The sequence below is a fragment of the Rhinolophus sinicus genome, linkage group LG10, assembly GCF_036562045.2.
Source record: "Rhinolophus sinicus isolate RSC01 linkage group LG10, ASM3656204v1, whole genome shotgun sequence".
Lineage (NCBI taxonomy): Eukaryota > Metazoa > Chordata > Mammalia > Chiroptera > Rhinolophidae > Rhinolophus > Rhinolophus sinicus.
Window position 1 is genome coordinate 83,744,390 of NC_133759.1, and position 12,371 is coordinate 83,756,760.

The following is a 12,371-nucleotide window of genomic DNA, read 5'->3' on the forward strand; positions in this document are numbered from 1 at the left end:
CGTTCAATTTCATGATCCCATGCGGGAACTCACTGAGGTACTTGTAGGAGGGACTGGTCCATTTTGATGGCAGAGGACTTGGGTGGTCAACAGGAGCTCTCTGGGGGGCTGTGGTGCCTTCACATTTGCCATGGCCTTGTATGCAAGGATGACGCATTAGACAGCCAGGTTTAAATCCTGGCTTTGTAACTGTGGGTAAGGTAGATAACTTATTTGAGCCTTGGTTTTCTCATCTGCCAAATGGGATAATGAGAGTATACCCACCTCGTGACATCGTTGTGAGGATTGAATGAACTTAAATAGAGTGCTTAACACGGCAGCCAACACAGTGTGGGGTTACTATTGTAGTTCTTAGTTTATTACGGTTTTGATCAGATTAATGGTGTTTGATAGGATTGCAGTTCTTTATAGAGCTAGACAGAGTTCTGATCACTGACTCCCTTTCTCTTTCATTGTGTTATTTCCCTTCTTCGTTCTACCCCACCCCCACCCTGCCCGTGAGTTCTCTCTCTTTTTCTCTCCATTTTTATTACGAAAAGCCAGATGCATTTCAACCATGAACTAATTGATGCCCCATGTGAAAGTGTGCTGTCTTACAGGGACTGACATGGACAAGTGTAGAGTCCCTGAGAGTTTTGCTCTTTTTATTTTGTTTTGAGGGATGGTGGCTAGTAGGGGCTTAGGGAGGGTAAATATGGAAAGAAAGTGATTGCTTTATTAAGTCATTGCTTGATTCCAAAAGAAGGACAGTTGACCAGTTTACCTTGGTTCTAAGAAATCCACACATAAGAGACTTATGTAATAGTGGTTTGACTTGTAATAAGCAAAGAGAAACTTGGGACCCAAAGGACTATTTTCTAGAAAGCACTGTGATCCAGATGTACCTGCACAGGCTGAGAGAAAATTATCTGAACTTGGGGTGATAGGATTAGAAATATGTGTGTTAAATCCACGTTATTCACTTCTCCGCTACCCTTTCCCACAAAAAAGGGGAACGAAACCACATGTGGAAAATAACTTGTATTGTGATATTTCTTCTTGAAATGGAAACAAATCCTGTTGACTTTCCTTGGTTACTGAGGCCAAGCGTCTCAGTCTTCGGAGCGTCTGAGTTTGTCTGAACTTCCGCTTTGTGGCCCTGGGTGGAAATTTCACACTGTGTGCCATGAAGTTGATCTGACACCTGCAAGGGCCCGGAGTTCTTGGTACACGAGGCAACTACTGTGGTCTCACCGTCTGATGATGAGCACCTGGCAGGAAATGACCTGGACACATGCTGACTGCTTGACCCCAGACAGGAGGGTGTCTTTGCTCTCCAGGACGGGGAACAGGAATGAAAGATGGGGTGGGTGGGCAGCCCAGGGCAGTGGGCCTCAGGCCTAACTGTACATCAGGATCACTTGGGGAGATGGTTCAAATCCAAGTTCCCAAGCCCAGTTCCGGAGCACAGATTCCGGAAGGTGGGGTTGGGCTGGGATGCCTAATTCTGAAGCCAGCGCTCCAGGCTCAACACTTGAAGCAACACTCGAAGATCAGGTCCAGGGCCCTCAGAGCTCTGCGGTGGACAGTAGCACTGTAGTCTTTCAATTTCAAAGCCTTAAGACTTTCTGCTCGGCTCTATGAAAGGTGGGAGGGTAGAGTCAATCCACTGTGTCCCAAGCTATCGGGTCTTCTCTGGGGAGTAGTGGCTGCTAGGACTCTGGCACACTGAATGGGTTGCTGGGGGGAGAGGGGCACCTGGGGCTGAGAATGAGAATTTCCGAGAAGAGGAGGGAGATCCCTGGCAGGTGCTGGTGGAGAGGGGAGTTACCGTATCTGCCAGGTCAGGTTTGGGTGAGGGCGCCAGTGCCCAGTGTGGCTGCTCAGGAGTGACTGCCCTCTCGGGAACGAGCATTCTGTCACCTGCCTTTCATACTCAGCATACCTTCTCATCCACCCACTGACCCACCCACATAGACGACCCCCCCGCTGGCTCCCCCCCCCCCCCCGTTCAGAACCTCACACATTCACACCCTCACCCCCAGTGCCCCTCAAATCCCCAACCCTCTGTGTTTAAATGCTCACATCTTTGAAAACTTTTTTTAGGGTGTTCTGAGGGATGATCAATGTGATATTTAAAATACGTACAACATAAATAGGTCTAACTAGGTCTAACATATTCATTGGCACTATGAAAATAAGCCAGGGACCGTGGGTCAAATGAACAGGCTTTGCTGCTAGTGGGGTCCACGCTGGTGGTGCCGAGAGCATGGTCACGTGTTTCTGTGCTGCTCTGTGATTCATCAGCAGTGCTGCAGACTCAGACGGTAGTAGGACTTAATTCTTTTTTATTTTAGTTGATTATCACTTTTTTAAAATTAAATTTATTGGGGTGGTGTTGGTTAATAAAGTTATATAGGTTTCAAGATGATGTAATACGTCATCTGTATATTGCATTGTGTGCTCACCACCCAAAGTCAAATTTCCTTCCATCACCATATATTAGACCCCCTTTACCCAATTCCACCACCTCCCTCCCCACTTACCCTCTGGTAACCATTAAACTATCGTCTGTGTCTCTGAGTTTTTATTTGTTTGTTTGTCTTACTCGTTTGTTGCTTTCAGTTTTATACCCCACATGAGTGAAGTCATATGGTTCTTGACTTTTTCTGTTTGTTTCACTTGGCATGATAATCTCAGGCTCCATCCATGTAGTCGCAAAGGACTTACTTCTTGAACCGTAGACCACTTCATCCCTTTTAGACTTTCTCAAACTTTAAAGATGAGGGTTCACATCAGCAGTTCTTAACTTTTTTGGGGGGTTGTAGTCTTCTTTGATAATCTGATCGTTTGAATTACTTCTACAGAAAAATACACATACTCTTGGAGAGAGGGAAGGTGGTTGAAGGATTCTCTGGGGCCCACCTGTGGGCTTTAAGTAAAGAACTGCTTTAAACGAACATAGACTTCTCCCAGGTTCGTTTTTATGGCACAAGTCTCTTCTCGTGGAGAGCCGTCTCTAATGGGAACTCAGCCAACACCATTTGCTATCGTGTGCATGCTTTCTGGAGGGTTTCTGCTCAGCTTGAAAGAGCAAGCAGATTTCAGAGAGAGGGTGAAATAGCTACTGCATGTAAAGAACGTAGCACCCAACATGGCAAGTATTCATTTAAAAAATACCATATATTTAATATAATCATAATTACAAAGCCGATTATCTCCATAAAACTTCGCCACGTCGAGAGCAGTTTAAAAGCACTGGACTAGATCTTAAGAGACCAAGATCCCTCCAGCTCGATATTTCCCCCTAGTTTTATCTCTAGCCCAGTAATTCCATTCCCTTCAATCCATATTGTTTGCATTCCTACTGTGAGTAAAGCCCTCTGCCAAGCATTTTGGAGAACAGGAATGAATAAGGTCTTAGGGAACAAACAAGGTCTAAAGGCATCCCTTACCTGTAAGTAGAATCATATCTTCTGTGTTGCTTCCTACCTCCCTGGAAGACCTGGGCTTGTTGAGAGGGACTGGGGGCAATGGCTTTGCTTTCTGACACTGGAAGGTGGCTCAGAAAAGCCGAGGGGCATTATGCCTGTCTTGGAGTTGTTAGCCCTAGCGACCTCTCACTCTGTGGCGTGGGTGTTTCTTTAAGGTTCACCTTCGTCTGGATCTCTGTACCTGTGGCACTGGGTTCATATCCATGTCCTCCTTTCTCTGCAGGCCAGGGGTTATCACCATGCAGGCTTTGTCGGAAGAGGACCGGAGGCTCTGGATGGAAGCCATGGATGGCCGGGAACCCGTAAGTACAATTCAGGGAAGTGGAGTAGGAATAAAGGTCCTGAATGGTTTGTTGCTTCCCTAGTGCGGTGCTTGTTGCTGGTGCTGCAAAGCCTTGGGGTCTCAAGACCAGTGTACCAAGGGGAGTGTCATTATTCCTGGGCTGGTGTTTGTAGATGTTGTTCTTGCTTCTGTGTGGGTGCAGCCCCTGAGCTTCGGCTCTCAGTCTAAGCTGTGGGTTGCGCATGTCACGACACCAGAACTCCCCCTTTGCCGAGGCAACTGTCGCGCCCCTACGCCTCTTAGAGGAGGCAGAGTCCAGTCTGGCTTACTGAGTATCTACCGATGCTCCATGAAGGAGCATTATCTCGATCCCATTTTCATGGGATAAACGAGCATACAAGTGTGTACAGATGATGTAATAATAGCTTTTCCCACCGCCTTCTGGTTCAGCCTTCCCTTGCCGTCCTAGCCCACATCCCCTGTACGCAGTGTGATTATCAAGGTTGGTGGAAGGGGTGAAGCCTGGTAATGTGATCCGTGCTCCCATTTCAGAGATGCTGGCCTCCACTGGGTGACGCAATCTTGTGGTTTTCTGCATCTTGTGACATGTAGAACCCACGTAAGAGCCCTGGGGAAGTCCCTAGAGTCAAACTATTCATCTTGTCTTGGTGCCAAGGGTATCTGTCAACTGCAGTGTTGAGCAAATCTCAAGGTTACAGAAATCCTAAGAGGACAGTCTAACCATGTCCCACCAGTAAGAGATAAAAAGAATCCACCATGTGAGAGGGCCAGTGAGTATCAGGCATTAACCTGTATTGATTAATGTACCTTTCTACTCAGCTATTTTGTATGCGAACGTGAAACTCAGTTCAATCAACTAAGCATGAACAAATAGTGTTTGTATAACATTTAATCATATAGAACACGATATAAAAAACTATTTAAAGATTTTGCTAAATTCTAATTAAACATTGTTTAATCTGAATTCATCTCCTGGGCTAAAATATAAGATACCTCCGCTTTTCCCTGAGTATGTTGTTACCGTTAGAAACTCTCCAAAGCAGATACACATTGCAACCTTTAGGGCTTTGTGGGTCCAACAGTTGCTTTATGTCAGAGGCCTTTGAAAGCTGCTTCCTAAGTACCCCTTCATCTTTGCTATTATCATCTATCATTACATGAGCAGTTTTTGTGTGTAAGGCACTGATTTGGCACTTTATATCTCTTAACTCATTTATTCCTCTTAATACCTTACAAAATAGCATACTACAATCCCATTTCATAGGCGAGGAAACTGAGGCTTAGAAAGGTTAACTAACCTGCCCCCAAGTTGCACAGGTAGTAAGTAGCTATATCAGTAGGGTACAGGCTAGATTGCTATAACAAAGAGACTTCAAAGTACAGTGGTTCAAGGAAGATAGACGTTTATTTCACCCTCAGAGCCCAGAAGTGAGAAAGTCCCTGTCTACCATCCTCAACCTACAGCTTCCCAGCTTGTTCCAGGCATTGCCATTTTCCAGCCAGATAACGGAGATGAAAATACCCAGGACCCAAAAAAGTGCACACATCACTTCCATTGGCCCAAACATAATTATGTGGTAGCACCTATCTGCAGAGGAGGATGGAAAGTTTAGGCTGTTCATAGGCAGCCACGGGCCCAGCCAGTCCCCGGGGCATCTTCCTGCTTCAAGGAAGAAGAAGAAAAAGAATATGGTGGGGTGGTTAACAGTCTCTACCACAGTGGAAGAGCTAGAATTAGAATTCAAATTCTAGATATATTTGGTTTTCATCTTGAACAGAAATAAAAGGTCACATTTCCTGCTAAGAATCTCCAGTTCATTTGTATAATACTTTCTCTGACTCCCTTGAACCATTCTTCAACTCATAGGGGAGGAAACACTCGGGAAGAAAAATCCTGTCAGGGCATACTATTCTTGGTATGGATGAAAAACCCACTACTATTGATAGGTTTTGTTATTTTGTTTTTTGTTCTATTTTTCCAATAAGCTGAAGTGCTAAAATGGCTTCACCAACTCCGTTTTAAGCCTCTCTCTCCTCCCTCTCCCCACCACTTGATATTTGTTCTCTGTCTGTATATGATTGGTCTTCTTACTAACCTAACTCCAGTTTTCCTGTAGATTTACATCTGGCCTCTACAGATGGAAAACATACTGTTGAAAGAAACATCTCCTTGCTTCAGAATGTACACATTAAAACAAGTTTAAACACAACATAAGTCTGTTTCTAAACATAATATAAAATTATTTCCTCACAGGAGCATATATCTTGCCTTGAAAACCACACCTCCATGTGCTTTCTAGTTTCCTAAAGAGAGAGAGAAATACAGACAAATGATGACTGCATAATTGGCGGGAATATTAGGCTTAATTTTGTCTCCCATTGCTGAGAGCCTGGAGGGAGCATTACCGGTGCTATATACCCAGTAGACAATTAGCACCTCTGGTTTTAATCACCATCTCCCTCATTAGTTAAATCTGTCCCCTTGGGAGTATTGGCTTTGGTAAGGGAGCAGACACCTCTTCCTCTAGCTTGTCTTAGAGTGTTTCCCTTACTTCAGGGAGATGTAAATGGTGGCAGCTATCTTTTGTTTTTATACTTACCCCCCAATTGATCTGTGATTGATTACTCAGTGCTGGGGTTTTTTTTTGGCAGGGGGTAATTTTGATTTCCATTCCTCTTATTCTTTCATTATTCAGTAACATCTCAAGATGTTTGATTAAAACACACACACTCACACACCCTCAACAAACCCTGAATCAGTTGATTTTACAATGTGTCAGCTAATGGTTACATAAAGTATAGTTTTTAGCACACAGTGTCTAGTATGAAGAAATGTCAAATGTCCTAATGGCATTGATGGATAGATAATGGAGGAAAAAATTAGAGTTGTGTTCCTACAATGGGTGTTATGGATTTTATCTGTGTGGTGAATTTAAATTGAAATGATAGAGACCCAATTAAAACTTGCCTGGGAAAAGGCTGGATTGATTGGCTTACATAACTGGAAAATATCGGGGTATAACAGTTCTGGCCCATCTGAATCTTCAAACTTCTGTAATATTTGGAGTTAGTTTCTTCTTTTGTGTTGGCTTCATTTCCAGCAGGTTCTTTCCATGTAGAGGTAATATGCTTCTTGAATGTTCCAGGCTTACATTATTGTCAAGAATGGGATCAGGAAACTTTTTCTGTGAGGGGCCAAAGAGTAAATATTTTAGGCTTTGCAGCTACTCAACTTTGCTATTGTAGCTCAAAAGCAGCCGTGGACAATATGTAAATCAGTGGGTGTGCCCATGTTTCAGTAAAACTTTATTCTCAAAAACAAGTAGAAAGCCAGATTTTAGTCATGGGCCATAGTGTAGCGCTGAGCTATAAGTCCAGTGGAAAGACAGCATTATGTTATAATTCCAAAGACGTCTTATATTGTCATTTTCTTGGACTAAATACATGGACCAGAGGATGGGAGCGATGCATTGAGCAGAACTGACTCACCCACTGCACTAGAACTGCATAAATGGTGGGGGAAGTTTGAGTCCCCCCCCCTGAGGAAACATCAAAGCATTGCTGTGTGAGGAAGGGGGGTAGACACTAGGTGCGCAAAAATGACACAGTTTCTCCCTGCTCCAATATCTATGTTCCATTAAATTTTATATTCAAGACCTTGCCCTTTGTTACTTGGCCAAGATAGAACACTATGCAAGTTTGCCATGAACAAGAAAGAAAGCTCTTAGGATTCTTATTTCTCATAGTACTGAAAGTGCGAGCCAACTCCAAGCACAAGAAAACAAAATAAAAGGCATACAGACATCAGCCTGTAACTATTTCTGAAAAGCTCAACAAACTATGTAGTCAGGTAAAGTTTTGAAATGGTTCCGCTAGATTTCTTCACTTTTTATTAAATCTAGGTTGATAAGCTGTAGAGTCACCATCGGAACCACGTAAATTTTCATTTTAATTTTCTGCGGCCATGGTCCACAGCTTGGGAATGGACGGACTTGACATACTAAATCAGACAGGGACACCTTAGTTCAAGATGCGTAACTACTACAACTGAGAGAAATTTTAGAGGCAGTAAATTCTTTCTTTTGTCTGTTCCTAACAACTGAAGTTACCCTCCTTTTCTCTTTGCCTGATGCTAGGAAGCGTGTTTGCTAAAAGCAAGCAGATGAGAAGCACTACCAGTCCCCCATCGTGGCCGGCTCATACACACTCACCCTGATGCATCGTTCTCTCCCCTCTATGGAAAGATGACTCAGCAAGGCAATGCTACCAGCAGGGTCAGCAGGGGCCTCAGCGCTTGGATATGTGTTCCCATGTGGTCCCTTAGCTGTGTTTGGTGGCATCTGTCTGGAGCTGATTCTATTTCTCCATTATTTTAGAGGTGTCAGTCCTCCTTCACGTCCCAAGGGTTCTTTAGTAAAATTAAATATTTCTCCACTTTGAGCCAGGACTTGAATCTCTTGTGACAGCCAGACAGCGTTGGCAGATGCCAAAATTATGTGGAATTAAATCAGGAAGATAAGAAACAGGTGGTGTAGCATCAAAGATTGTGTGTAAATTCCTGTATTGGTTTGAAACTAGGAACTTGCCACCTTTGTAGGTTAAAAATGGCTAGATACTGGTGCTTTTATATGGCCCGACCTCATAGCTATGGGGCAGAAAGAAGCAAACACCTAGGCCAGGATCCCACCCTTATTTATATACGGAACGCTACCTAAAAAGGCCAGTCAGTGGTTGATTTGGGGTAGATTATCCAGCTCTCCTAGCTTCTAGCTTTGTGCTATTTTTATTACAACACACGTACTGCTGAATTATCAAGAAGCCATAGCTGAATGGTACCTCCGCTTATTTTTAAATGGATCTACTCTGTTGTGGTTATTGCAGTGGGAGAAGGAAACTAAGGAAAAACCACTCCTAGTAAAAGGACAAGACTGTGTGGCTTCCTTCTGCTTACCACCATTTTAAAGAAATCTTCTAATTTAGTCTTTGTGGACTATGAGACGAACAAAATGTGCCCTTTGCTTACCTTTCTCTACCTCGCCTAAGCTCCAGCCCCAAGTTCTTCAAGAACTCAGAGAGTAAGTGAGCAGTTGCATTGCATTTTATGTCCTGCACCTGATGTCTGAAAGAGCGAGCTGTTATTGAAAGGAAAAAGTAAGATTGATTACGGTTAAGATGAGTTTTCAGGATGAGAGGCAGAATGTCATGGTGGTTAAGAAGCTGGGCTCAGGCGGCCTGAGTTGAAAATCCCTCCTCACCACTAATAGCTCTGTAACACTGGGAAATGGCCTGGTCTCTCTGAGCATGGTTCTTTGCCTGCACAGTGGAGATAATAGTGGTACCTGCCTATAAGATTGTTGTGTAAGGATCAACACATACGTATCGTATTTATTCTTAGCACAAGGCCTATATATGCTGAAGGTCTCATGAAAAGTTAGTTCTTACTATTATCTTTTTGGAAAGGAGGGACAGATGTTGGGATACCTGGATTCTCTTCTAGCTCCATTTCTACATTGCTTGGCTCATTTGAACACAGACTATTTAAAGTTACCTTGCCTGGGCTCACCAGAGTGCAGGGCAGGGACTATTCTCACTAGTTCGGCAACTGTGATTTCATTTAGCAGTCAGTCTGAACTTCCAGGCTATGAGTGAGGAACAGGAAGTAATCTTTAGCTTCCTTTGCTGTGACGCAGCCCAGCCGCGGCAATCCGCAATCCCAGCTGTATGCTAAGCTCAGGTCACCACTCCACCGCTCATATTTCCATTTTCCTTTCTTGCTAAAATATGCGATCAGAAGAATATGGATGTTTAAGAAGGTGTGGGGTGAGATTGCTAAACTGTTGTGTGATGATGCAGGCCTTGCTCCTTTAGGAGTGGAATGACGGTTTGGAAAGATAGTTCTGCCCATTTTAGGAAAGCGCTCTTTGTAAATAATACCACATAGTATATGAACTGACGAGGAGTCTGAAAGTGAGGTCCCCAACTTGCTTTCCATTTCCCCACCTCTCATCCTCACCCCTCCACCCCCCGCCCCGCCATCCCCTAGCTGCTGGGAAACTGGATTATACCTCCATATTATTCTGTCTGTGTGTGTTTTTTCTCTTACTGGGTCCAGAAGCTGGTTGCAAGCTTCATCTTTGAGTCATGTGAGTGTTTTTATATAGGTAGAATTCATAAAAAATTATATCCACCCATGTGCTCAAGTCTTAAAAGAAATTTAATAGTATTTACTTGTTGTTGTTCCCTTTGGTTAGATGTCGTTCAGAAGAACAATTTCTTATGAAAACCAGAGAATACTTAATTGAGCAACCTGAGCTACAAGGTGGGAGAAAAAGAGAAGGAGGTCAGGTGAAATTGTTTTATGTTGGAGAGTTGATGAAATTTTTCTAAGAAATGGAAATTTCGGTAGCCAGAAGATTTCTGCTTGGATGTTATGATTTAATAATATGCTGGTGGCACTTGTTCTGGTCTTAGGCTTTCTTCTTTCAGCACTTAGCAAACATTTATAGGTTGTCCTCCAATCACTTTGATGGACGGTGAGGATACCAAGGTGAGGACAGGCCACGCGATGAGAAATTTCATTTGTTTGCTGCTGTTTCTTTCCCATTGCCTAGCACAGTGGCAGGCACAGAGTAAGCACTCAGCAAATATTTGTTGAGTGATTGGAGTCAAAACTAAAGGGAAAAAGGGTGGAGGAAACTAAGGTTGTTTTTCTTAGGGAATTGGGTTACGTCTGTTACCTGAGATTGTGTGTAGATTTGAGGTTATTTGAATGCCTTGATTTTATAGTTCATTTAGATACATACCTACCTAGTTGTACCAGAATTTAGCTGAGTGACCATTAATATTTTGTGCCATGGATTCATTTGGCAATCAAGTAAAGACTTTAGACCCTTTCTCAGAATAATGCATAAAATAAAATACATGGTTTATAAAGGAGAAGTCAGATAGAAATACAGTTATCAAAATATTAAAATCACTTGTCGTATAATAAATATATGCTTCTTTATTACCACATCAATAAGATATAAAAGCAGGTCTGATAACTCCTCTAAATGACATTACAGGTTCTCTGCAACAGCAATAACATTACATGGAAATATCTGTGATTTCTATTGGTGAAAAGGTTGCAGATACTACTGATACTACTGCGATGTCTTGCCCCTCCCTGTTCACGTTAGAAAGAAATGCTCCATTTCAGCTAGAGGCTAATGGAAAGAAAGGTTTTGTTTTTTTCCCCTCTGCCATCCTAGTTCATGGACCCCTGTAGTCTGGCTATGGACCCCAAATGTCCATTTCTTTGCAAAGATGTTTTGAGAGACATTCTTCCTGACTTCTAAGCTGTTGTCTCAGCTTATAATTGTACATTGATTAGTGTGATTATTTGATTAATATGTGTCCCCCTGCTGGATTATCATCTTCAAGGGGGTAAGAACATTGTCACCTTTTTTTGTTGTTGTTTTAGTATCTTTTGTGCATCGTGTCTGGCACACAGTAGGTGTTCAGGATATACTTGTTAAATAATCAGATGAATGAACCCAAGAACAATTAAAGTATGGTTGGTTTGTTATGACGTATTCTTTCCTCAGGCTGTATCCTGGCAATTCCCCACCTACCTTTACAGATCTTCACAGATCGCTGTTTAGTAGTCGCACTTCTTTGTTCACTGTTTTTGGGTCTAAATATAACACAAAAGCCCTTTTGATTGTCTTCAGCATTTTCTGCAATTTTCAGCTCACTGTAGACGGCATATTGACATCACCGCTCTTATAGGCTCGAGCTCCTCGCATTTTCATTTTGATTACATTGCCCTCCTTTAATCTTCTGTCATTACTTTTGTCTGTATTATTTTAGCTTAACTTTTGGGGAGTAGAATTGGTTGTGAGAGGGATTTTTAACCTTCACTTCTGAAGTCTTGGAGTTTTTCACAGTCAGTGTATGTTAATTTTGTTATTAAGTAGAAACGTGTGTATTCTTTTAGACATCTCTCCCTCTTTCTTTGATATTGGTATTAGTTATGGTTGTATCATCACACTTTAGTTGTGGAATCTTCCATTCCTGGCCATAATGGGAAGGCAAAGTCCCTCTCTAGAGTTAAATGTGCAGTGTGTACCCTTCTAGAACTTTCTCTGTGTTTTTATTCCTGTACACATACACCGAGCAATAGTTCTGTTTTGTAGAATTTTTGACATAGTATAGCTTGACTATAGATTATGAAACCTTCAATCTTTGTTTGACATTTATGTTGTTTTCATCTTTTCATTATATCATTACAAACAAAGATGTAATGAAAATCCTTGTATATACTTTACTGTCTACTTATTTGAGCATATTTCTAGGATATATACCAAGTGGGATTGCACTGGAATGGCACGCACATTTAATGTTTTAACTGACAAATTGACAAATTACTGTCTCCACAAAAATGTACCAAATCACACTCCTTCCAATCACATATGCGGTGCCCATTTTCTCTACACCTTTGCCAACACTGCATGTTATGCCTCTCTGTGCATGTGTCTATGTGTGTCAATCTGATGGTAGGAAATTGTATCTTGTTTTTATTTGCATTTCTAAAATTGCTAATGAAATTGAAA

General features: G+C 42.4%; 1 protein-coding gene across 5 annotated transcripts in view; it reads left to right on the forward strand.

Moving 5' to 3' along the window:
• ARHGAP26 (Rho GTPase activating protein 26) overlaps positions 1-12,371 on the forward strand; it is a 703,968-nt gene that overhangs the window by 451,041 nt on the left and 240,556 nt on the right. For all 5 annotated transcript variants that reach the window (XM_074313709.1, XM_019739058.2, XM_019739059.2 and 2 more), the window contains one exon: positions 3,697-3,775. In XM_074313709.1, coding sequence (XP_074169810.1) covers positions 3,697-3,775 — 79 coding nt within the window. The remainder of the gene's footprint in view (positions 1-3,696; positions 3,776-12,371) is intronic.